General features: G+C 39.5%; 1 protein-coding gene across 1 annotated transcript in view; it reads right to left on the reverse strand.

Annotated features, from left to right (window-relative positions):
* Window positions 1–14: 14 nt before the first annotated feature.
* Window positions 15–27,361, reverse strand: part of phactr3a (phosphatase and actin regulator 3a) — a 34,200-nt gene continuing 6,853 nt past the window's right edge. Inside the window, exons 2-12 of the mRNA XM_044125855.1 lie at window positions 11,381–11,545; window positions 10,539–10,706; window positions 9,407–9,622; window positions 8,472–8,700; window positions 7,693–7,943; window positions 7,002–7,155; window positions 1,863–1,918; window positions 1,649–1,710; window positions 1,406–1,546; window positions 1,026–1,102; window positions 15–660 (exon numbers count right to left, since the gene is read on the reverse strand). Coding sequence (XP_043981790.1) covers window positions 645–660; window positions 1,026–1,102; window positions 1,406–1,546; window positions 1,649–1,710; window positions 1,863–1,918; window positions 7,002–7,155; window positions 7,693–7,943; window positions 8,472–8,700; window positions 9,407–9,622; window positions 10,539–10,706; window positions 11,381–11,545 — 1,535 coding nt within the window. The 3' untranslated portion in view covers window positions 15–644. The remainder of the gene's footprint in view (window positions 661–1,025; window positions 1,103–1,405; window positions 1,547–1,648; window positions 1,711–1,862; window positions 1,919–7,001; window positions 7,156–7,692; window positions 7,944–8,471; window positions 8,701–9,406; window positions 9,623–10,538; window positions 10,707–11,380; window positions 11,546–27,361) is intronic.

Consider the following 27,361-nt stretch of genomic DNA (forward strand, 5'->3'; position numbering starts at 1 on the left):
GAATACACTGCCCGTTCTTAAAAAACATGTATTTTTGAAGACAGTTTTGAAGTAGTGCTTACAAAGGTATTTCTCTTTTCAGCGAAGACACTGTCAGTCCCGTTCTGATTGACATACTGTATGTACAGTCAATAACAAATTCCTCCCCGACGCATTCTCACCCAACTTCACAGTCTGTACACAGTCCAAGTGACACATTATTCATCAGTTAAGAAAAGGTGGTCACATGCACTACTTCTTCCCACTACATGGATTCACACCGATTTGTCAAAGTAGTCCTTGAATTAGTACAAAAAAAAGAACGACAGGATTGTTTTTTTTCTTTTCTTTTTTGCCCCTCCCTCTGCTCTCATCCTGAGAGTCAGAGGGTTTCCGCTGAAGTCTCTTCCGCCTGCCTGCTTCCGCATCGCACCCAGCGGTCTCCGGGACACAACGCCGGCAAACGTCCCTCCGTCGTTTCTCCCACACCCATTTCTTCATACTGATAAATATGAGGGGTGTCGGAAGAAAGCTAAAGACACGCTGAAGACAATAAAAAAAAAAAGGCTTCAGGCTCTTCGATGTGTCACCACTGAGCAGGCGACAGGCAGCTTCAGGAAATTTCTACGCTCAGCATTTCTTCACAGAAGAAACTCTTCAGTCTTTCACGGCCGGTGGAACCTGCAAAAGGCAGACATGCTGTGTGTTAGGGCAGAGGATGGGAGAGGGTACCTTTGTCATCAAATCTGCCTGTGTAGCCATTAACCAGGAGCTATTTTTAAACTCTCTGGGTCACTGGTAGAACCCACAGATCATCCATTTGTAGACCAGCACAGCCAAGGACATTGTACCATTTCATTATTGGCTCTCTGATACCCTTAGCTCTCCAGGGGACAACCTCCCCCCTCCCCAGTTAATATGCACTCCCATCTATCTATAGCGTCTCCTGCGTAAGGAGCACCGAGAGCTAAATATAGACTGCTGCTGCCCAGAATAGAGCATGCATGCATGCATTACCAAACACGCAGGCGACTCAGAATACTAACCTAGTTAGGTGTTTGCTTGAGGCGTGTACTTCCATCTCTGTGCTCTTGAACTCGTTCAGCTCTTTCCGGATTGCAGCCTGTGGGGAAAAGGCAAAAAAAGACCATCATCAGTGAATCCCCTAAAAAGCATCCTGAGCCACTGAGTGAGCATCAGTGAACAGCAGGAGAAAGACATAATCAGGATAAATCATTTAAAAGGGTGGGGGATTTTGTGAGATAAGCTGATAACAGCGACGTGAACATGCTGGTAGTCTTCAGTGATAGTCACGGAATTTGGGGAATTTCATAATATCTGACCTAAATATTGATTTATTTTTTTTTATTATTATTTATTTATTTTTTGTACATGCTGAAGGTCACTTGTCTTGACAAACACACACCTTGTCCGCCGCTGAGAGACGAGTCCAGGGCTTGTCTGCTCTCCTGTCATAGTCCTGAGCTTTGGCCACCTCCACGTAGTCACTGAAGCGGATCAGGATCTTTCTCTCCCGCAGCTCATCAACTGTTGGCCGCTGATTGAGCTGAGAATGCCCACCCACCCCAAAAAACGGTCAAATTAATTCAAAGCAATAAAAAGTAATGCATGTTATCAGTTGCATATAAGTTAACCAAAAGTGTTGTACCTTTCTGTTTAGTCGCTGTTTTATCTCCCTCCTCTCCTCCTGCTCCGTTTGATCGTTTCTTTCTGAAAAAAAAAAACCAAAAAACTTTTGGAAACGCTTTACATTGCAAAAAAGAAAATCATATAAATTAATTCTTGTAAATAAAGTGTGCTTATTTCCGTAATTTCCAACACATTGAATCATAAATTCCACAACAAATACGATAAAGACTCACGTTTTAAAATGTTTCGACTCTCCAGCTCCTCCACATTCGGTCTCTGGCTCAACCTCCTGCGGAGAAACACCAGAACCACGTTTTGAACCATGTTGACCAAATCTCCTCCAGCCCCTTTCCTCCTTCCTCTCTGTTCGTATTAAACAGGTTGCAGTTTCTTCACGACGCGCGTTCTCGAGAGGAATCCCCTATGTTTCCATCTCCCATCCAAACCGCGGCTGTGCTGCTTGGGCAGTGGGGCTCCCCACATTTGGAAGAGTGATGAACGGCGCCGATTTATCCCCCTTACAGAGAATCTCCTCAAGCAAGTTTTATATCTCGGCGTCAACGGGCAGCATCTCTGCGGCGGGAAAACTCCACTCTGTCTCGGCGGCGCAGGCACTCCTCTCTCTACTATCAGCCACAAGCGCTTTTTGAAGCGGGTCGTGATGGGGCTGGTACTGGGCGTGACTCCGCTAGTCTCCCTGGTTACTGCCTGCATAATATGTTGGAAGCCCCGCCCACTAAGGCTTCCCCTGCTTTTACGCTCGAGCAGGAGGGAGTAAACTGGCACCAGCGTAGTACTCTTAAGAGTATCGTCGGTTTATTTTGAAATGAGTCGAAAGTTATTTCTTTAAAAATCATATTCAAATATTTTTTTGTAAAAAAATATAATAATAATAATAATACAGCAGCTTTAACCGCCTGAAAGTTTAGTTTCCAGGTGTCCCTTCGCCATCAAAGCAATCAAAAGGTTCAGCTATGTGTCTCTGTGTTGGCTTTGTATGAATTATATATGTGAGCATCTTAAAGAGGTCAACATCAGACAGCCTGTGGGTTACACCCCAGCAGACCTCCAGAGGTGGAAACTATAAAGAGAGTTTGAATGCCTCCACACAACAGGACTCTCTTCATCCCCTCACCCAGGCAAACACAGGACTCTTTATAGTTTGGTTCTCTAAAACATCAAAGTTAGGTCACATGAACTAAAATCTGGATGCCCATGACGCAAAAGTAAAAGTAGTTCTTTATCTGTGTCTGCATATACTGGAGATCAGAACTTAATGTATTTCTGGAGGTACTTTGACTGCCTTCAGAGGGTCGTAAAAGAAAACCCCCAAATTAATCATACCCTGGTAGGTATGGATTCTAAGTATTTTTTATTAAACCACCAACATTAAACATTAAAGACCTGGCATGTCAAAATAGTTTTTAACCACCATTGTTATCATTAAGCATATTTAATTGGTTATTTATTGGAAGTCAAACTTTCTTTGAATTGCTGACCAGCTTCTACCATGTTTCCCCTCTAAATTCATATTCCGCTCTCAAGTCCTGCTAATATCTCACAGTAATTGTAACTTATTTTCGATAAAGTTTGCATTGCCCTCTATTTACAACCATTTTGATTCTAATTCCCATTTTACCAAGTTGAATCCACCAAAATATGACACATCATGACCACTAAAAAAACATTGGTTTTGAAAACTACTCTAAATCAATTGTGAAAACATCCCCCAGGTTGGGTATCAATGCCTGATGGGTAAGTTCCACAGTAGATGGCCCCAATTTGTACATGAGGAAGTCAAGTATGAAACCCTGGCATTCGACTACAACTTGGAATCCAATTTTCATCTTTTTTTAAATTAACCGAGCAAGATCATGTCTGATACCTCCCCCTTCTTCTCCCAAGAACAGTTTCTTCTCAGTGCTAACCAGAAAGTCGACTGTTCTGTCTTCAGTAATTAACATGTAGAGATCTTTACACGGTACAAGGCATCATTCAACAGTCGTATTCCCCTGGAGGAATGCCTTCTGAGAACAAAGATTCGAACAGGAACGCAACAATCACAAGTGTTTGTAGAACAGTTTTGAAATCCCAAGCAGTGATGAAAGGAGTAGCACTCATGGCTATCCTCCCTCATCTACAGCTTCCCCTTTGATGAGATCAGTTGGATTTCATTGCTGTCTTAAGATCTCATCAGGTGGAAAACAGTGAGAGCGCGTGATTCTTTTGTTCCCCTCACTGACAAACAAAGAGAAAAACCACAGTGAAGCGCCTCGAACGCTGTTACATTCCAAACGTACATAAAAGACAATCACTAGTGAAGCCCCAGTGCGTATGAGCATTCACTGTATTGACCCGGTCGCTGCGCTGGGTTGCTTAGCAACAGTATCTTGAAGACAATGGAGTTTTCCTGCAGAAGTTCTCATTTCTCCCTAGTAACACAGGGAGGAGGGGGGGGGGGTTTCACCACCGCACTCCAAGCTGCGTGTGCTTTAAATGACAATCTGCAGCTATTTTTGGAAACATGCTGCTGTTTTCTTTTTTCTCCCACGGGAGGAAAGATAAATGTGCTAACAGAGTGGCTAAATTTAATCAGCTTAGGAGCTAATTAAATTTGACTCGAGGTACAGTAGACTATTCTTAAACCTCAGGTGATTTCGTCACGTGAAACAAAAGGCTTAATTTACTATAGAGTGATAGAGATTTCTTGTGTGGGCGTGCCTGTGTGCATGTGTGTGTTTTGTTTAAACTGACACACTGATTGCATCACAGATTATTAGAGTGAAGGTTAGAGTTTTTTCTACAAAATGCACAGAAAACACCCGAATCTTTTAGACTTTTCATTTTTGGATGTTTTTCCCTTTTAAGTGAGGTGCGAAAGTAATCAATAAGTGCCCCAGTCGAGAGAGGTGTTAAATATCTAAGTGGAAAAAAACCGCATGTGGGCGGTTGTTTAGTCGTTAATTTCACCTGCCAACTGCACAGAGAACGTAAAATTTGCCTTTTTCACCTTTCTTCTTTCTCGTAGTACTGTAGCAGGGCGCCCTACCTCCTCCTACGCCAGTATTATTTCTGCTGATATAACTCCCTGACATTTGTGAGGAGGCAGCAGTGCACGAAGGTGGAGTGCATTATTGAACGGTAGCAGGAGCTAAGATTAGAAACAACATGGCAGCGTGGCTGCAGAGCTGATTCTAGCTCTGGAACTAAAGATAGAAAGGTCGTCGATCACTGACACCGACGGAGAGACGGTGCGTTATCATCCATCATCTGTTCCGCAGCGACACACAAAAGCTCAAAGGCAAAGAAGACAATTAGAGGTTGGAGCCGTGCAGAAATGTATTGGTGCTTACTGTGTTGTTTTGTTTCTCACGACTGCCTGGGGTAGTTTTTTCCTCCTCCAGTTAACCAATCTGAGCTATAATTAGAAAAGGTTATCGTCCACAGTCTTTCTTTGCAGCAATGTGGAATTAGAAAGCTGTATTATCCAAAGCTCCTTGAGTTTAGACTTCTTTGTCTGACAAAAATGATTATAAATTGTTAAATATGTCCAGATTTGCCACATTAAGTCTAATGATACACTTCAATATTTGTATTAAGGGAAGTAGCCAAGATGTAAAGGCACTCGAGTTTCAAACCAGAACTGAAAAAAGTTACATATCCATAGTACAAGGTAAGTTAAATTACTTGGTAGTCTTAAGTTATTTTTTTTCTAATTCAAAGCATATCACTCTGTAAAAATCTTTTACAGAGTCTTTTTTCATTTATGAAACAAAAGGAGTGCATCAATATTACAACACAAAGCAGAAATAGCTCTTCATATTAGCTACAGATAGCCTTTTGTGCTGCTTTAACGCAGATTTATCCAACTTGTTTTTATAACACTGCACTGCACACTTCAAATCATTGAATGTCTTCTTTTTAAATTACCAAAAGGGCGTTTTTTTCAGTGCTTCTAAGAAAAGAGTAAGAGGCCATATTATTAGTTGCCTATTAGTGTGGGTGCCGCTTTGTGCTTGGCTGTGAATGATTTCACAGCGGGTTATGTAACACTCTTGTGTGTCTCAGTTTGAAATGCCGGTGTTAAAGAGCCTGAGTCTGGTGATATATCCAATCATGAGATAACTGCTGTCAGTCTGTGAATATTATGCGCCTCAGCTGTGATGGGAGGGCAGGGTGGAGGGAATAACTCCACAAATGTCTTTACAAAGAGGTACAAAATGTACGTACACGTCAATGAAGCTTCACAGAGGAAACATTTCCTGGAACGAGTTTGCCTCACTTGTTGCGCCCAAAATAGTCAGCAGATAGACTGATCACAATGTGAAAGTTTCAAGAAATGACAGGACGTGCGAATTTCTAGTAACCAGAAACGTGTGATATTCATCTATTTGGAAGATTGCCTTTGACAGATGCACCACTTCCTGTGCTGTGAAGATTTTCAGCTTTAGTTATAATTGTTATGGGTTGGTATATAAATAACTGTACCGCAGATACATGAAAACATTCATATTAGGGTAGGTTGTGCACAATACCACACTTTGGTAAACAGTTGGATGATCCCAATTGGGTATTTTAACTACACTTTAAATGGTAGATGATTTATGCAATTATGCATAACCAAAGTTTTCAGCATAAAAAAAAACACTTTCTTGCATCATCAACTACATAGAAGTCATTTTCAGGTAACTTCAAGATGTGCTTAGTCTAGACGTTTCGTGCAACATCTGTCGTTTTTCCTACATTTGTTCCAGTTTGGCTTTTCTGTCACAATTGAAATTTTTATGAAACACATTTCAATGTCAGGCAGAGATGATGCAGTTTTGAACCAATTATTTCACTTAAAAAGGGAAATAACTATCCAAAGATACTTGCTCCCTATATCCACTAGATGCTGTGGCACATTTGGAAGCAACAATTGCCATGAAGTTTTATATATAAAATCCCTGCAGAGAAATTTGAAGTCTCTTTGCAGAATTTATTTTAGCAGAGAGCAGAATTCATGGCAAGCAACGTTACAGCAAAGTTTCAGACAGTCACACAGATGTTGGTTTTACACCAGATGTAACAACCAAACCTTCTAACATGCTCACTATAGTCACATTAGAACCCAAAATAATTTCCAAATGTTTGAACGATCATCAATATATGTTTGGCCTGTGTATTCTTTTTGACGGCTGCGGTTTTTGTTGTTTTTGCCTCCTTCACCTTTACTTTTGGATGTTGTTCTGGCTTCTTTTGCAAAGCCAAAATTTGTTTGATGATCCGAATTGTGTGACAAAAAAAATCCAAGCGAGAACTAATCCGCAGGAGGGAGAACACGTGTTTCACAGCTTTGTAGTTAGGAGCATCGGAAAGCTTCTACTTCTTACTTGGCAAGTTTCATCTCTATCTGCTGACGGATTTCCTGTCGCTCCTGATCGCTCCGTGCCGGAAAGATATTCTTGTCCTCCAGCTCCTGCTTGCTCGGCCTGTTTCGTAGCTTGACGGCCAGCAGCTCCTTCCTTAGCCTGCGAGGAAGTGTACCTGCAACACCATACATGTCCATTGCACCGACGTGCTAAGACGTAGGCTTAACTAGAAACCAATGCAACAATGCAGAACACCATGGCACCTACACACGAGCTGGAGTAAATACCTCTAGATAAAATACCACAGTATAAAATTAGAACTGAAAGAAAAGATCTAATTGAAGCAAACATTATAACACGGCCTAATTGCTTTCTATTTTTGTATTGACTATAGTTAAAAATTATGTGTGTTATCTAATTAGACTTTCTGTTTATTTAATGTGAGGGGAAAATCTCTCAAGCGTCACTAAAGTTATTCTACTTTCCCCTCTTATATCATCAATTTAGAAGTAAATGCTCCACAGTTTTTTTCTGACAATGGGTTCATTTTGTGGCCAGGTGGTGTGTGGAGTGAGCAACATTATTATAAAATAGAAGAATACTGTATCTGAAAATCAGCCTGGAAAAGGTAGGATGTAAACCACAACAATGGGATTGTGAGGCTCAAAACTCAAATAACGTCCTAAACAACAAGAAACCCTCAAAGACCCACCAGAGATGACAGAGTCGTTCCAGCTGTCTAGGTCGAAGGGGAGGCCTGAGGTCTTGGAGAAGCACTGGTCCAGCCGTACGTTCTCCTTATTCTCCTCCGCTTCCTTCTTGGGCCAGTCAGACCCTCCGGCTCCTATGCAGCCGCCAGTCAAAGACGACATGTGTTGGTTATCAGAGCTGCAGGAGCGAGACAGCCGTCCGTCGGAGCACCATAGCCTTGGGGGCGAGCCCTGCTCACACCCGTCGTGGACACTGAGGAAACGCGAAAGGACAGATGGCTTTTTAACGTCGACAGCGAAGGAGAGATAGATACAATTGTAACTATTGTAAGAGGCTTGTGGAAGCCAAAAGAAAAAGAAACATTCACTTCGCCAGTCTGTGTCTGGACACAGAGCGGATTTGAGTGGAAACTTTTGTGACTTCGACATCCTAGCGGGGACTGGATGCAGTTTTAAAAGCTTTAACATTAAAAATGGATATTGTGAAATTATTTATTTTGCCTCCTGCTTGTAAAGTAGGCAGTGTCACAATTAAAACGCGTCTCATAAATTAGGAATCAGCAGGCGACTGGATAATAGGTTTTACGGATTGGGGGAAAATCTATATTAGAAGAATATTTTATGAAAATATATTTTTTTGGGACGAACATGGATCTAGAAGACCATTCTTCCATCAGGGACCAATTCTATCTTATTTAAGTGTTTTTAACAAAGATTATGACTAAAATCAGTAAGAACTAAATAAATGATAATATGGAATATCCAGAAATTGAAAACTAACCTCTCCTGTCGATTCTTGGAAGCAAAGGCCCTCTGCAGCTCCTCCATAATGCAGCTGGGAGGCATGGGAGGGTGGATCATATTGCCCAGATGTGGGGACCCCGAAGGGTTTGCCAGGGGCCCCCGTAGCGGCAGGGTCATCGACGTCAGGCTTTCTGTGGCCCTGTGCAGAGGCTCTTTGGGGAGGTAGGAGTTGGGCAGGTGAGTAGGGAGCGACACAGGTCCTGAATCTAAAAGGCACATAAATAATTGTTAATCATGTAAGTTTCTCTTATTTTTCTCAACTAGCTGTGTTTGTGTACATATTTAGGATTCAGCTTTCAATATCTTAAGGTAACTTTACATGTTTACATGCTTTCTTTGTCAGATTGAGGGTAAATTATGTACTCAGTGGAATTAAACAGAAAATAGCAGAAATAACAGGTCTGTGCATCAAAATATACCAGCTTCATGCTGAGTTTACAGCTTTTTGGTTAGATGCTAATTCGCTTGGTACTGTAATAGAAATGAAATTAAGGGTCTTTCAGAAATAACTTCACTATCACAATAACTGTAAACACACTGGACAGCTTTCAACCTGTAGAGAGGGAGGCTTATATTGACTTCCACATTCACCCCATTCTGTTCAGTGAAGCAGGAATAGTAATGCCATATTGTCATATTTTATTTTTCATTATTTAGGATTATTCAGCTTGTAAAATCAAAGTTTAAAAAAAAAAATGAAAGACTGGGAGGTGACACACCAGAAGGGAGGGGATGAAGTTAGGACTCAAGGAAGGAAGAAAAGGGAGGGGGCGACTGTAGGAACCCTTTATCTATAATAAGCCGACATGCTTCCACCCGGCAAATGTTAGTGTCAGTAATATTGTCTCACGATGAGCTTTAAGATCTCTTCCTGTTCCCTCCTAACTCGTATTGTTCCAGAACTATCCTCACCGTCTCCAGAACTCAGCTGGGGCAAAAGTTTAGGAGGTACTTGTGGTGGCGACGTTCCCGGAGAGATTTCCTCTTCCGACCGCTCTTCCATGCGCTCTCCCGCGTCCTGCAGCCCCTCAGGGAGATCCCCCGCTGGGCGTGACTCGTCCTCTGCATTCTCCTCTGACGGTGCTACATTCTCCTCCACCCGGTCGCAGTCTTGGAGAGGAGCAGCCACTGCAGCACAATTTAAAAAAAAAACAACAAAAAAATAACAGTTCATAAAAAGCCACTTTACAGCGATGTTACAATTCGCATGACAAAGGAGAAATGTATGCAGTTTGGACAATATAAGCTGAAACACAATTCACTGAGATACTTTATTGGAAAAAATAATTTGAATGTGTAAAAATCTATTTTTGTCTTCTTCTTATAAATAGAACAAAACTTTAAAAATTCTCAAGTTGTATTTTAAAGAGTCACAGTAGAGCAATCCAACTATTTCACTCAGACTAAAGATTTCAGATGATCAAATTGAAGACCAACTTTTAAATACTGAAATATCTCCTTAATGTAGCAAAGAACTAGAAGCTTTAAAACAAACACCAAACTCAGCTTTAATGACTGGACCTGCAAATAAACAATACAAAACTCCTTTGGCATCTGACAGATGACTTTGTTGCGCTTGTGGCTTTCTCAAGGCCATGTTGCCTTGGGCAGTGAGCCACATTATCCATATAAAAACGCCACTGTGTTTGACGCAGCAGAGAGGAGGAGAGCCATTTGTAAAATGCACTCACTCCTTGTGCAATTTGTACAAATAAACATCTGGATAGCAGAAGACAGATTGAAGCTAACATTTAGTTGTCTTTGCTGCCCTCTATTGGTGAAAGAAGAATATTGGCTCGTGAGGTATAAATTAAAAAGAAAAATGTCTGAAACAATTTAAAAAGCATTACTTATTTAGCGTCTATAAGTTATTTTGCAGGCATCATAGCAACAAGACCCACTGTTTCAACTACTTTATAAATTACTGTCAGACAAAAATACAGAAACTTCTTATTCTTGCAACTGAAAATACTCACATCTCTGTTACAAAAAAAAAAAGAGTATTACTTTAATGGTTCATGTCCATTTTACACAATAAATATACCTGAAGAGGGAAGCTCCTCGTCAGGACCGAGGTACTCAACGCTGCTGACGGTGAGGTTTGGATTCAAAGGTCCCCCAAACCCACCGAGTAAAACTGTCCCATCTGAGCAGCAACCTTGGGTGGGAGAGCTGGGATCATGGCACAGGAGACCGCTGGATAATGCTACATCTTTTCAAGAAGAAGAAGAAAAAAAAATAAAAATCATTTGATTGGAGTCAGTTACCGCAGCTGAAACACGACTCAAATTTTTTTGCAAAACGCAAAGTTTATTGTTTAGTATTACACATTTACTGAAGCCCCTTTAAATTGGATTTATCTAATTTAATTGGTGAAATTAGTGTTACAAAAGGTATATGAAATCTGTAAAAGGAACACATAGGGTAACTCTTTATGGATTTATTTAAAATATTGGAATGGTCTCAACAAATGCCTATTCCAAAGTAACTTACCGTACATCAATATGAGGGACAAAAAAACAAAACAAAACAATAAACAACAAGGGATACTCAATTTTAATAAATTAATTTGTCCCATGGAGTGCTGTTGTGTTCAATCTAAACAGTTCAAGGGAAGTCTTCAATATTTTGTTTACATTTTTCTTTTTTTAACTTCCACACTAAGAACACCCGTGGGGCTTTACTGCAGTATTAATCCACAGCGATCTTCACAGGCATGATGTGAAATTGACATGCACTAAATTAATTCAAACGGCTCAATCCTAAATTGCCACATTCCTTCATTAGGTTCTCCTAACCTAATTCATTACCAAAGGATTAGGACTAATGTGGTCGCATGATGAGCCTCAGAGAGGTCGGATGGCGATCTCAGGCTTTCTGCCGTACCTGTGGAGCTCTGCTTGAGTTTCTCATTTTTCTTTTTCCTCCACTTCCAAGGCTTGAAAATTCGCCCCAGGGTGGCCAGCTTGCTGTTACGTCGGATGGGTGGAGTGTGAACCCCCGTCACCAGGCAGCCTGTTCGCAGCACCCTCTGCTGGTCCACAAGTTCAACTGCAGCAACAGAAGATGCAGAGAGGAGGCCCAAAGAAGGGAAGAGATTGTTTTTGTTGTTGTTGTGTGTTTCAGGAAATATGTAGTTGGGAGGCAAAGGGTTCAAAGTTGATAGGGTGAGGTTAAAATGTCCAAAAGAAGGAGGAAAGGAACAAGAAAGAGGGAGAGAGAGAGAGAAAACAGGAGCCCAATTAGTATGCTCACCTCACTGAATAAACCATGATGGAGTCCAAGTGCTGTGAACAGATTAAATTAGAAAGACTAATTCAATCATGGCACACTCTCCTACGGCTGTTATTTCCCTCCCACTGAACCATACGTCATCTATCAAAATAAATATCTCTCCCATTCTAAATTTTTCGCCCAATACATTCACCGCTGTGACACAGGCTGCCGCGCGAGGGACACGTTGTCCAACAGGTGCTCCGGCCGTGGGGCCGCATGAGAGAGAATGATTACTTTAGTGTCTAACATCAACCTTTCAGTTTGAAACACATTCACATCCTTTAGACCTTGTCATGTTTTGTCATGATAAACATTAGTGCATTTTATAAGAATTTAGTTCTTTTAAATACGTATTTACACAAAGGAGTGGATAAACAAACTTTTCACAAGCAAAAAACACCCCCAAAAACCAAAAAGACTTTAAAAACTGTTTGATTTCAGCTCCCTTTACCCCGATATGCCTAAATAAAGTCCATTGCAGCCAGTTAATTTAATGTCACAGGAGCAAGGCAGACAGATCAGGGAGGAAGTTGTGGAGAAGTTTAAAGGAGCGCTTGGTTATTTAAAAAAAAAAAAGAAACATTTAGAGATTGAATAGAGAAGCAACCATTGAATAGAGAAGCAAGGTCATGCACTTCAGCAGAAGTGCATGACCGCTTTCTTTCACTGCTGAAAGAAAACCATGAGACATTAAACACAAGTCATGTAAGGAGAACCAATAATGTGGAAGATGTTTACTAGTTTACAAACAGCATAACTGATATGTCACTTCCTTTTTTTTCCATCCATCATCCTGTTTATTATTTCTGTTTTACTCGCATTGAAAATCCAATCATATGTAGCCATTATTTCTGTCAGTCGAGCTGCACTCCTCCTGTTTGTGTTTTGCTCTCACTAAGTTATTTTTCATTCTATTTCTGAAATCCCATTAGCTCCCGTAAAACGCTCGTGGATCCCTCTGTGCACAAACAAATTACACAAGAAAAACAAAACACAGAACAGCTCAAAAGCACTGGCAATGACAAAACGCACCACAGTCATAAAAATAAAAATAAAATTAATGGGCCAATTTTTCGATTGAAACTATCACAAATCACTGAACGAAATAAACAAACTTCTGCCCGAGAGTCCAGCAGCATTGACCCCCCCAAACACATCCATGCTACCTCTCTGCTCTATCTACAGGAAACGTGCATTTGAATGAATGACGGCTGTGACTCATGTTAGGGAAAGTGTGGGCCCAGAAATCTGCGCGCGCACATCGCCGCCAGGGCTGCCGGCTTCTAAGACAGCCAAGAAAACGGAAACACACGTTAAATACCATGCCTTAAAGAGCTACATACGTCAATGTGACACAACAGGGAGGGGGAAATATATATATATATATATATATATATATATATATATAGTGAAGCAATATCTGCCTTTATGAAGCATGTATCTTTGTTCAAACAATCATGAGTAGAAGGGTAGGATCAAGGAGGAAGGATGGGGGGCATGCAGAGCGATGGAGGAGGGAGGATCGGCTCTTTCTTTTAAGCACATGGTAGGCAAAGGAATGGAGGAGAAAGAGGAAAAAATGGGAGTGGTTTAAATAAAAAAAAAATAGTAGAAAGTGCAAAATAGGAGAACAGATAAAAGAGGGTCATTATTATTTTTTTTTTTTTGGGAAGGAGGGGAGGTGGTGGATAACCATTCTGCCACTAAAAGCAGATCAGTGGACCGACCATGCTAGTGCGTCACCGCCATCATCACTGTGGCAAACGCGGCGGCGGCAGCGGCGCACTGAATCCAGGTCAAGCTTGAAGGAAACACAGTCAGTCGGTGGGAGAGGCGGAGGAGGGGGTGGGGGTTTAAGAAAGGAGAGAGGGGGGAGTAGGAGAGGAAGAGGAGCTGTGTCTGCATATAAAGAGAGTGTGTGTGTGTGTGTGCGTGTGTGCGTGTGTGTGCGCGTGTGCAGAGAGACATAAGAAGGAGGTGGGGTCTGGCCTGCTGCTGTTGCCATGGCGACTACATCCAGATGCTGCCGCAGCAGTGAGACAGAGGGGTGTAAGGAGGAGGAGAGAGGGTAGAGGGGAGGCGGGGTGACTGAGTTGAGTTGGAGCTTACAGCAGAATGAAGAGGTGAGGCAGGAGAAAGAAGACCACCCCCTCTTCCCCCCCAAACAAACACACATACTCCTCATCTGAAGCCAATGGCAGCACCCAGTGCATTGTGGGTAGGTGAGCCACACAGAGGTCTGCCTGTATCTTTTGAAGGTGGTGGAGGGTGGGGGGTGCAAAGAGAGATTCCAGCAAAAAGAGGGGAGAAGAAGAAGACAGAGAGGGAGGGGGTTGTTGCTATACGGAAGAGCTTTGCCAGAGGACGTTGTTTTCGGCCAATCACAAAGCAGCTATTTATGTCTCTCGAGCAACTTCGGTTTTCATACAAGGTCTGTTTATTTAAAAAAAAAAAACAACAACAAAAAAAAAACGACAGCGGAATCAGGTGGAAACAAACACAGGAAGCTGCATCAAAAATGTGCCGGGCGGGCATTAATGGACGCCGTGCCATGTGGAGATGATGCGCCGCTCTAATTAATATGCCCTAGTGCAAATAGGCTTTATTAAATCCATGTGTCACGCACACGCATTGACCAACAGTCAGCGTGTGAAACCCCTCTTTCCAATGCAAGTCTGTGCAGATTGTTATTGCAAACAGAGGGGTGGCATCTTTGTGTGCCACAAAAAATTTAAGTAATTATGAAAAGCATGATTTCATTGAGAGAATACTATAGGAAGCAACAAACTCTACTATTGAACTCAGTTAAAATGAAAAAAAAAAAGGGGGGCGATGATGTAGGAACTATAATTATATGATTTGGGCGTGTGTGAGGGGGTAGAGGAAAATATTAATAACTGCACCAGTTAGTACCACACCCTGTTCCACCGCCCTGTCAGCACATTCAAGACCATCAGATATCTCCCACATATACACTCCAAGCACATCCCCCCCTTCCATACACAAAATACGAAGTGAACCAAGTGAAATCCCTTGCCTGGGGAATTCTAAAAAAGATAAAATATAACCTATAAAAAAAAAAAAAAGTGAATGATGGAGAGCCAATAATCCCACCTGCTGTTCTCCAGTGATATAACCACTGCAGCAAAAAAAAGAAAAAAGAAAAGTCTCCAAAAATTAAACTGGGTATGGAGAATATTATGACCTTTTCAGATTTAGTAATGAAAGTAAAACAGTGTGGCAGGATAACATCAGAGGCACAGCTTCCTATCTGAGGTTAAACGAGGCAAGTTGGATCACCTGACACACTGATCTGATGAGTATGTTTTCCGGGGGATGTTGAAAAAGAAAACACCACTATGAATGAAGGTTTTAAATCCATTCAACTTTATCTTACTACACTACAGATTTTATTTTATTTTATTTTTCTCATAATAACGCAACCCATTCAGTTTTCTGGGACGGAAATGAACTGAAGGGAAAAAAAATAAAGTGAATTCTCAGATCTCACACTGAATTTAAGACATGATTGCAGCATTTTTTGGTGAGGTTTTTTTTTTTTTTTTTTTCTTTTGATGGTGAGTGAAAGGAAAATGAGTCATAGTTTTCATAATTGCTTTCAGCCTTCAGGAGACAAATTGCAATTTGTAGTGGGTTTAAATGATACACATTGGAGTTTATTTAATAGCAAAGTCTAAAAGCTGTTATTTGCACCTTATCATATTTATCGGTATCAGTGTAAGGGAGATGGATTCAAGGGCAAACTGCAATGGAATTTTGTGTTTGAGTATGAAACGCTCACCTAGTTGTGCTTTACTTAATTTTTTCATCCCAGAAATTATTAAACCACACAGTTCTAAAGTTTTCTTCCAATTCAGCATTGTGGTACAGGGCTATTGCACGTCCATGTTTGCAAACTTACAAAGCCAGACTTTTTCCTTTTACAAAATTTCCCTAAGAATTTTAATGCTTTCTTTGGAATCTTAATCAGACCTAGTTGATGATGTACAGCTTCAAACCCAAACAGAAAATAATTAGCAAGCCAGCAAAAAGTTGAAAATACATATTATTTTGTTAGTACATTGAAAACAAGAAGAGTGTCAATGTGGTTGACAAATAGCTTATATGTGGGTAAACCAAAATACTTTTTTTTGGCTCACCACAAAATTCATTGTATGTTTTTGATCATAACATGAAATAAAGCCTGGATACTTTATTTTATGCTAAATTATTTTTGTTTTTCACAAAATTTAAATTTAATGACAACAAAGAAAAATCCATCTTTTTCCATGTGTTCTAGGGTGAACGTAAGACCAATGGCATTAAGTTAAAAACTATCTCTATGTAAAGAAGATGTTGACAAGATGGTTTTAATGTGGTCGAAAAGTGGAGTTACAGCCACCTGCAGCCTTGACAACGCCCAAGTTCTCAGTGGCGTCGAGATTGACAACTACAAAATTCATACTTTCTTGACGCTTAGATTTACTTTAAGATGCCTTCTGATCTTGCTGTAGAAGGTAAAATGTCTCTTAGTCAAAACTTTACATAAACTGTGATTTGGGTTAGGTAACTGGAAAAATGGAAATATTAATGACTTTGTTGTCTAACCAAAAGCTACTGGTTAGAAAGCAGCTTCTGTCAGGCTTCTGGTAAACTATCTGACCGGTTCATATCTTGTTTTGTCATTAATAACAAAGAAATGCCTAGTTTATCTTCTTCTGCTGACTAATACATTTGTACCGGTACAATAAAATCTTTTTGATCCTTTGTTATCTCTGAGCAATCTATGGCTTTAATTAAAGAATGGCAATAATCAAATGTAAAGAGCTAAACTTTATTTAGAAATAATCCGTTTTTTTATTATTATTTATGTAAAAAAAGAAATGGTTTAGTAAAGAAAGTACGAGTTTAAAGATTTGCTCCCTTTCATATGTTTATGTTTTTGGGTTTTTTTGCTTGTTTTTAATAGAACTGCGCAGGATATTTATCACATTAAATAGATAAAAATGATTTCCCTTGCTGCCTTTCTTCATGTTTCAAATATGTTTCATTTTCACAAGACTTTGTAGATGTTTTTATGTTCGCTGCATTGTACATCTAGCTGCTTTTCTGTGACATTTGTGTGGAATGAAAAAAGAAAAAAAAATAGGCCTTTTGAAATTTTAATCAGTCCTGCAGTACAATCTGTTGTAAGAGCTGTGTGTGGACGGGTGCAGACTGTCTGGGAGAGAGTTTGCCTGGTCTACCAAACTACACTTACTTCCTGACTCATTTCTTCAGAAATGCAGCTATATTAGCAAACTAATATGCAAAACTTAGTTATTAATAAAATTACTATCAGTCTAGGTATTTAGGTATTAAAAACACTGGAATTATTGCAGTCATTTTGTTTTGCAGCGTACCCTGCAAGTTGCTTTATGATCCGAGATGCACTGAGCTGCTAACTTTCTGTTGGCACCTTTAAATCACTGTTGACTACGCAAACTGCACTTCACTGTACTGCATCTGTGCTTCCGTGGTCACGGCGTGCAGCTATAAATAACATCAGACTTTTCCTTGACATCCCTAAAGACCCTTAAAAGCCTCAGTTTCTCGCCCTCGTCCCTCCGCTAAGGCACCGAAAACATGTCCTTGAATGGAGCACCTCGCTGCTTTCCGCCACGCCAGCTAACCTCTTCGCTTTACCCCCCTGGCTTTGCAACTGCGGTGCCATCTGTCTGTGGCCCCGGTGCCTCAGGGGCCCGGCCACAGTCAGGGTACGCAGCTAAGAGCTCACAAAGCTGAAGCGAGCGACGATAGCAAGAAATGAGACCAAATGAGAAAGAGGTCAGGAGATCAATAAATGGCCATTTCAAGGGTGATTTATTAAAAAGATCTTCACAAAATGACCCTGTTCAGCCCCTGAAAAGGAAAAGTGCATTCTTTAATGGAAATGACTGAAATGAATGGAGATGAAAGCTAGAATATGCGAAATAACTAAAAGTCTTTGCAAGCAAAGAATCCGGATGTAGAATATTCATTCACCAGTATTCACACTGACCTTCAGCAATACATGAATTATAAAATTACTAATGAGAAAAGACCTTTTCTGCTTTAGAGAATACTGAATGCATTAGGTACAAGTCTCCAGCCATAAATTAATTAAGTAGGAGAAAATAATCACTCCTGAAGACAGGAAGGTCATGTTCTGTTTTTTTTTCTTTCTTTTCCCATTTTTGTCTATTTGCATTTTTTGTCTCAAATGGATGGACTTTATTAGGAAGACAAAGACCCCTTCTTTCTCAAACAAAACCCAATTGTAGCACATAATTATCTTGTTCTATATCTTAATTGATCATATGCATATTTATAAAAAAGTATTTTTTAAGCCATTTTGCCTCCATATGCCACCCTCCTTTGAAACAGAAGAAAGAAAGCATCTGAGTTACAAAGCCATTTAAAGCATTTTCTATATGTCACTCCTATGTGTACGTTTTAAATTTCAATTCAATTATTAAAAATATGGCAATAAAAACATTTTGAAACTACATTCCTTCAACTGAAGTTCAACTCGTGGCTCTCGATTGAGTAGTTTCCTGTCGGCCAATATCGAGCCTAATTAACCCTAATAAAGACGCTGCACCCCGATCAAGAATCTAAAAATAAGGCAAATTAGTTGGGGAAGTTCATCCTCGCTGAACTCCGGAGTACTTTTTTTCCAAGTCTGTGAGTCAAGCTAATTGTTGAGGGAGCCAGAGTGTCATTGAGTAAGTCTACATGAGTCTGCAAAAGGTCAAGCCACCTAATCATCAAAGTGATCACAGGCAAAGTGCAAAAGACCAGCATGTGGTCTGTAGGCAACAAGGGAGAGAAATGATGTTGGCCAGGCCGTCAGCCAATAGGAAATGCCCGAGGCTCTTGTTTATTACCATATGCTGGTGTTGAGAATGAGCTTCAGTGGGTGGCTTTACTGCTGCATCATCTAGAAGGGCTACAGAAGCTTCATGTAGCGATGAAAGGCCGCATGTCTCCGTTCAGATTGTCATGAACTGTGATGGACGGACACATGAGTACAGTAACAACAGGTGCAAGCTGGATTTTATTCATAATGGCAGAGCTTGGCAAAAGGATTTGTAGCATCTTTTAAAATGTCGTCACTTTGCAGGTACACACTAGAATCTGTTTTACTGGGATTCTATGTAGACAATGTTTCTGTGAGTCTGACAATGAGTCTGACAATGTTTCTGTGAGTTTCTGTGAGTCATGTAGAAGTTTGTGGTTGTAACGTAATAAAGTGCAAAAACTACAAGGAAAAGAAACAGAAGGTGCCAATTTGGTAGAATGCTCTCTTTAAAACAACAAAAAAACTGCATAGGTTATCAAATCTGACAAAGATAAACTTCAGTCAAATAAAAGGGGTGATCCTGTTATTTTAAACATGGTTCACACAGTTTAAAATAAAACCAAATGGAAATTATTACACGCTGTGGAGAGGTAAGTTTATCTAACTTAGCTTATTACGTAGATTTAACTGACACATTTAAGTCAGTCCTACTCAAATCATTTAATTTACTTCAAATAACGGATTTGTTTTAGCTCAGGTAGCCTTTATTTGAGAGTAGTTAGACAGGAAAGTGGGGGAAAAACATGTGGCAAAGGTCATCAGGCCAGAAAATCGAGGAATCAAACCTACGACTGTCACATCTAGGACTTAGGTCTTCTTGTGTGATGTGAGCTTATTGTAAAGTAAGTAAGTCCATAAAGTGACCTAAGTACAGACCAAATGTTTGGACACAAAGTTATGTCCAAACTTTTGGTCTGTACTGTATGTCCCAGTTCCTAAAATAATCCAATTAATCCAGAAATCAATTCCTAAGCATTTTTTTTTTGTTTTGCTCCAGGGATTCAACTTCATTTAAAGCATTTGTCTCAAACATGTGTTGCACATGATAAAAGAAAAACATAAAACAAAAACACACAATGCAAGATCAGTGGCTTCCATTGAGTTTTTGTTGATCCTGACAGTAATTCAGCAATTCAGTGATGGAAATTGTCATCACTGCTTGCACTGAAGCACACACAATATGAAAAGCCGAGGCTCAGACAGATTCACACAAACCGAAATGCCCGTGCGTTTTGAGCAAAAAAATAAAAGAGAGAGAGAGATGCTATCTTTAACTTACACATATTGAGCAAGTGGGCTGACAATGTGCAGACTAAGAGTGGTTTTCCTATAACCCACATCCAAACTTCATTCGAGCGGCAACCGCCAGGGGAGGAGGGAGATCTGTGAAAACATCCAGGAGAATTTCCACCCTTAAATGTTAAGAACCTGCTCTCCTAAACGTAAAACTTTCATCCTGTTCTGTGGGAAAGCTCCTTCTGGTCATAGAAGTCCTGCTTCGCCCTTACACTGTGTTACGTTCTGAAGTCTTTCACATTAGAAGATTGGATTCATACTGACTCATTCAGTTCCTTTTATGTCTTCAGACATGCATGTTGCAAATCCTCTTTACTGGGATGGCTTAATCATAAAATGACACTGTTTGGCTGCTGGCTGAAAAGCATCAGGAAGCCTCGTGTTAGACGATTTCACAGCAACACACACAAATTCACACACACACACCCACACCCACAGAAAATAAAAAATCCAGTGTATCAAAATAACAGCTGATTTAAATGCAAGAAGCCATGGCTCCATACAAGCAACTGATGCTGCTATTTTCTGCACAGGGGGTTTTACTGGAGCGGAGGTTAAGGCGGCTGCTTTTAGACTCTAGTGTCAGAGTCAGGTGGGTGAGCAGTGGTGTGTAATTTATTTGCTGTTCTTTTTCCACCGGATCGGCTCAGGTCTGAAATACTTGATAAAGTAAATTCTGCGTGTAAGGACAACTGAAATTAACAGCAAAGAAATGCAGGTTTTCCAAGAAGTTTCAGCATCAACGCATGGCGACGAAGCCGACAGCTTGCCTGCAGCGGTTAAAACGATCCAAAGGGAGAAGAGCACAGAGTAATGTAAGGTGTACTGAGGAAAGGAGCAATTCACAAGTGTTAGCACTGCTATTTTAAAGCAAGTTCCCACATGGTAAGAATCCCATTTAGATTTGGATTTCCAGCCACGCAGGATCCATTATAAACAATGTGATTTAAAAGCCTGAGCAATGACTCGTGCTAGAACAGGGAATACAGTAGAGTGGGCAGATCTGGAGCTCCTCTAGGGAATCCTGAAGCTGAGTTGAAAATAGAGTGCCTCATTTTATTTATTATTATTATTATTTTTTTAGGAGAGCTGTTTTTATCCAAACCTGTGCAGGGGTCAGGAGGAACAGTAACAGCGTATTTTCTGTCACAGAAGTGTGGACACTTTAGCACAAACAGCTGCACGCCGTAATGAAAAGGTCAATAAGCCTTGAGAAATGCCTTCACTGCTGCCTGCAATCTATCTGAATTCAGAAGCAGGCATTTCAAAGAGCTGAGTCAGAAAAGAAAATCAACAAAAATAGCCACAAAAGTTTAAATTCAGCCTTGGAAGTCTGAAGATTTCATGTTTTTTTTGTCTGTTCAGATTTGAAAAAAAATTCAACATGGTTGGCTCACAAACAAAACAGTCAAAACATCTGCTTGAACAGGAAAAATCCTTAACAGGCAAAGTAAAGCTACTCAATTTCTGTTATACAGACATGACACTATATTTTATGCAAAGCATTTTGAAATTATGGTTGAAAAGTGCAAGGTGAAAAGATGTTGAAAGATGTTTATGTTGCTAATGTTGCTAATGACAACTAAAGGTGTTTAGAGCAGATCAAACAGGCTAGTCAAGCCTCGCCTTTACTGTCTTTGCCTCTCACACAGCCATAACAAAGATAATCCTGTTTACTCTATAGAGAGATGGTCCCTCACAACTTAGGAAATGTGTTGAATGGCGCTTACATGCATAAAATACACAAAAGAAACCTATTCTACGATGTTGCTCACAATAGTTAGCATCTCCTGTCAGTTTTTAAACTTCTAACAAGAGCGATATTGACTTTGACACCAACCGTTGATCAGAATTACATTCTTCAGAAGTACAAGTGGGAAAACAATATCTGATCATTCAGTGAGTTTCACAGATTTCTTGGATAACTGTTGTCATAAAGTCTTCCACCTTCAGATAAACGTGTTGATTTCAACAGTTTGTGTGTGTAAAGCACACTTGTCCGCAAGACAAAGAGCAATAAAGTACGCAAAAAATCCCTTCCTCATGTGGAAAATTTTTTGAAAGGTTACAAATTAATTTTCTAGCATGATATTGATCCAAAGCATGTCAGTAGAGCAAGTCCAAAGTCATCAAGTAGAAACTCTGTGGAAGGAGCCAAAATATTGAGTTGCAGCCAAGAAGCCTAAAGGATTTAGACTTTCTCCACCAGATATGGAGCCATGTTTTGCCGTGAGAATACAACTCTTTTTCAATTTTTTACTTCTGCGAAATTCACATTGTGTCACTCAAATACCAAATGACATCACAGTATATCAAGAATCTTTTTGTAACTTCTTTTTGGATTAAAAAAATGTGGAAGAGATTTTGCCTGGTCTTCTTCTTCCTCGCTCATTTGCCACAGAAATACTGCTGTGACCGATGGTAGATTATCTAATAGTTTAACAGAAGTAGGCAAAAATCATAAATCAATGTTAATTGAGACATTTAGAAAAGGGCCCAAAGCCATAAATAATAAGCAACTCTGAACTGACCTTTTTTTTTTTATAGTGCTTTTAATGCAATTGGGTCTGCATTTTTGGAATGGATAGATTCCACTGCATATGAGTGGATTAAATTAAATGGATTTTGCGTCCAGCACTGCACAATGTACTTTCCTTGTTAATGTGTCATTGAGGCACAAAAACAAGGAAAGAAAGAAAGAAAGAAGGAAAGAAGCAAAGAAACAAACAAACAAAGAAAAAACAAAGAAACAAACAAACAAAGAAAGAAATTAATAAAGAAAAAAAAAACTGGGCCTGTTTCCCAGCAGATCCAGGGCCAGGATGAGTCAAGGCATCTGTGATCCAGAACAGGCTTATCAGTACACAGACCACGGCTCAGCACGCTGCTGCAGCCTGCTGCAGCGGAACCGTTGGAGCTGTCCACGGTGCTGAAGCAAAACCAGCACCACTCCCTCTCTGAAACCCTGTTTAACTACAGTAACTACAGATTTTTACTTTTAAAATGGACTGAAAAAAAATATTTCCTGTCTTAAAATATTCACTGTTAGACATTTAAATTGTGAAATAAATTGTGACACATTTTTAAACCTTTCGGAATACATTTTCTGGCAAATGTTTTTTTAATTTATTTTTTAATTTATTTATTTTTTAAAATCATTTTAATACAAAAAAAAATATCAAAGTTATGTGACAACTTAGTGGAATGCTTCAACAAGGAAGTAAATTGTAAATTGTTGGGATTATTAGTACTCTATGTAGCCTGGTGTTAACAAATCATCATGAAATATCACAAACACACATGTCCTTGCTTTTGCTCTGTGGATTTTTATAGACTAAAACTGATTAAAAGCATAGAGAAAGTAAAGTTTTAGCTTTCTGTTACCTCGCCACATTTGACAGACATAAAAACAGGAAATACAATGAAAATGGTAAGAGCGTCTCAAAAAAGGAAAGCTCTTATCAACTTTAAGATAATAAAGTGTCATTTAAAAAAAGATTTTGTTACAATTATTATATAGGGCATATGTAGGCCTTCAAATAAATGTGGCACTACATTATCATTATTTGTTAACGTTCACTTCCTAAAATAAATGTGCTTAACTCAAATGTTAGGCTTTCATTCATTATATACTATGTTTTGGCTGTTTACACACTTTCAGAAAACAAAATGTAATACATATATATTGCTTTAATTGACGTCTCACTGAGACATAATCTATTTTAACATAGCCTAGAGTGGATTGTTTTTTCTTTCTACATAATTATTATAACTAAATAGTCTTTTTTTCTTTGTGTGTCAGATGAATATTGTGCATCTTCTTCACACATCTTATTATTGTGAAAGTCACAGAGATATGTAAAGGTGAATTTAAAACTGTTCAACCTCTGCGGCCTACAGTGCATCATGTATTAAAAGCAGCATTAGTGCTGCCTTTTTTCAGTGAATAATGTGAAGATTTTATCATATTAAATTGTTATTTATTATTATGATGAGCATTTGTGCTTTCTAAGTGTCAGTCTGTCTGCGTCGATTCCGAGGCCTGTCTGTTGAGAAGTGACTTTAAACACTGCAACTTCTCAGCTCCGTCTAAACATCTTCTAAGAAGTTAGTGAGTTGCCAGAGACAGAGTGTTATAAAAAGAGAACGCAACCCACGTCTCTCCGTCCTTCCCTCTCGTTTATCTTCACAACTCAGACACGGTCAGTGGAACATTTCAATGAAAAGTCTGAATTCATTTCCTTTTATGACTCTATTCCTTCTTGTGCCGTTATTTGATCGGGGCACATTATGTATTTCATTTTCTTGCTCCGGAGAGGCCCTGGGAGAACTCCTCAGTAACACTGCACTGTAAGTGGCTACTAAGCATAAACACAAAGGCCTAAAACCACATTTCACTGTCTCCCCATCTCTCTGACAACACACTCAGTCACGAGGACAGCGCCTACATATGCTATGTTTAGTTTACCCTGTTCACTTTTAGTTTCCTTCCCTCCTTGGTGTCTGTCTTCTATCTTTTTTGGGAGGTTCTAGACAAAAGTGTTCAGCTTTGATGAGGCAGGGGAATTTCCTCTGGCCTCACATTTTCTTTGACTCAGTGTGGCTGATTTAGAAGGAGAGAAAGAGGTGTGACGGTGCAATACGTCATATTTTTGGTAGGAGGAACCAGCAGGTGTCTATTTTAAGGACGGTCTTTACTGTGGCAACTTTACAATGCTGTAAACACCATTTTCAACGTTTTGTTTTTAATTAATTAATTTATTTTTAATTTGAAACTCAACACATCACCATCACCTCCAGGAGTCTAATAAAGACTTTCTGATGTATTACTCAGAGATAACCCTAACAGCATCAGTAGGAAATATCTCAATAGAGAAAATGTAACTAAAAATTACTAAAAGAAATGGGCTAGATCAAACAAGCTCTCCAACAACTTTGCTTAGGCTACATTTGCACAGGAGGTGACTTAAACAAAGTCACATTTTTAACAAGCTTCCCAGCTAAATACAGACAATCATTGGACAGCCTAAAATAGCCATATCAAATACATGTGGACATCCAGCGTTTGCACCTGTGTGAAATGTGGAGAACAAACTATTATATCAAGATGGGAGCATGTTATGTCCCATTTTGAAAGAGGAAAAAAATGCATCACATACCTTTTTTGGTTGCAAACACTAAATAAAAGCAAATTGACTATCAATACTTTACACTACTAATCTAGCATATCAACACCTTTTACGATACATTATTATTTATTTATTTTTACTGTTATTGTCAGGCAGAAGCCTGACAATAACGGTTTTGTAGCATTGTAATAATGCTACAAAAAAAGCAAAAAAAAAATAGTATGAAGGATGGATTGCTTTCATTCTTGAACAATGTATTCAGCTATTAATTTACTGTCACTACAATTTTATGCTTGTCTGTGACAGTTTTTAGTGGTATTGGCTTCCGTTTTCCCTCATTTACTATTTTACTGTTTGTGCTGAATCTGTGCAGCGCTTCATACACACTTCTGTGTCGTTCTTTTTAAACTTTTTTTTTTTTTTTACTTTGCAAACATCTTTAGGTTTGTAATAGAACAAATATCTGGTGTGATAACGGTGCTGACCAAAATTAGAATTTAACAGTAAGAAAAAGTTAGGATTAGCAGAAAATACGTCTTATCTTTTGGCACTTTTAACGCTTTTAAGTTTCCATTTCTACTAGAGTATTTTTCAGGAGTTCTTATTAAGAAAATGTGTCTTTATTCAGTCTCGACTGAATACACTGAAGAGTGAAACCTAACTAAATCTAATCAACTAACAAACAACAGGTCTCTCCATGTTTATTTTCTTGTTTATTAATGACTTGGAGCTAATTGCAATGTTATGTGACATACCTACAAATATTAGACTATAATTGTGCTTGACACAATAGTGAAAAAAAGTATGAATAGTAGCTGGAAAGAATAGGAAATAACTAATAAAAAATATTACGACTGTTTAACTGCATCCTAAGCCCTCATTAACATCTTTCATTTTTTATTCCTCCTGGTCCTGAATCTCCTGCAGTCTGAAAGGACGCGAGAAACACACATCCACTGCATCTTTGTTCCTGTTCTCCTATAGACGATCCATCATCTCACTGCAGCTAGCTTGCAATTAGGATAAGATCTTGGCTTTCCTTCAAAAAAAAAAAAAAAAGTTGCCACCTTCTCATTTCCTTCTCTCCTTCATTTCACTCATTCAGTCTTCTGTCCTTTTCTCCTGCCTTTCAGCACAACATGCCTCCACTGATCCGAAGACGTCAGGAGGAGTTTACCCTTCACATCATCCGGCTTGCAACTCCTTAAACTTCATTTAACCTCAGCCTTTAGAGACTAAATAGCTGCATTTCATGCTGCTTTTACACCAGGATACCTCCCAGGTGTTCCAGGCCGCTACGGTATTTGTGCATCAAGCAAGCGCTTTCTGTTTGCTGTCTTTGTCTGTTATCGTCTAGCACATTCTGACTGATAATTTGTGCGTTTTTTTTTTTTTCTTTTTCAAATTTCTCACTCTGCACAAGATTGCCATTTTCTCCTGGAGATGAATTCGCAAGCCAGAAAAGCACATAGACTCACAGGTGTGGGCATGCAAACAACAGCCCTAGCAGCACATGGCTTGTCAAAAGCCTAATCTGTTCTCACATCCGCAGCGCGATGCTGGACTTTGGCTGTTGTCATTTTTCTGTTCCGTTTTCACGGGCAACAGGAGGACAACAAGGGAATCCGCACAGAACACAACCCAAAGCGGCGTCTTATCTTCAAACACCCCAGGATGAGGAGGATTTTTATTCATTCTCTTGACTAGGAGGAATTACTGCTGTTCCATTGGCCTAATTCCAACAAAACAGAATCAATCAGCTAATACGTTTGACGTTTTTGAGTTATAAACACAAGAATCTAGTGTGTATGATCATAAGAAAACATCAAACGACAGTAACTTGTGAGGCTGTGCTGCAAGTGTGTAGAGTTAACAGAGCTGATCTCCAAAGATGTGAAATTGATGCTTTCCTCTAATTTGCTGCATGAATCTATCAGGAATGGGAAGGGAACAGAATCGTCCATATTTTTATTCCTGCTTTTAGCTGTAAATCCAACACTGCAAACTGTCAGAGCAACAGAAAGAGAACTTAACTACTCCAGTTTAACAGTAGAAGACTTTACTGCTAAACAGGACATGATAACAGGATTTAAACAAGTTTCAAAAGATCACCATGACATTTATTAATGATATCAAGAAACCACCATTAGAAAAAGGTTAAGAGAAAAATTCAAATCCCATTCATACTCAGATTTTTATGAATTTATAGACAAAGTAATGAGAGTAAAGCCTTATTGTCTCAGGGTGTATTATTCTTATCAGACTAAATGTTTGTTTTTTTTA

Source organism: Gambusia affinis, linkage group LG01 (assembly GCF_019740435.1).
Source record: "Gambusia affinis linkage group LG01, SWU_Gaff_1.0, whole genome shotgun sequence".
In the NCBI taxonomy this organism is placed as follows: Eukaryota; Metazoa; Chordata; class Actinopteri; order Cyprinodontiformes; family Poeciliidae; genus Gambusia; species Gambusia affinis.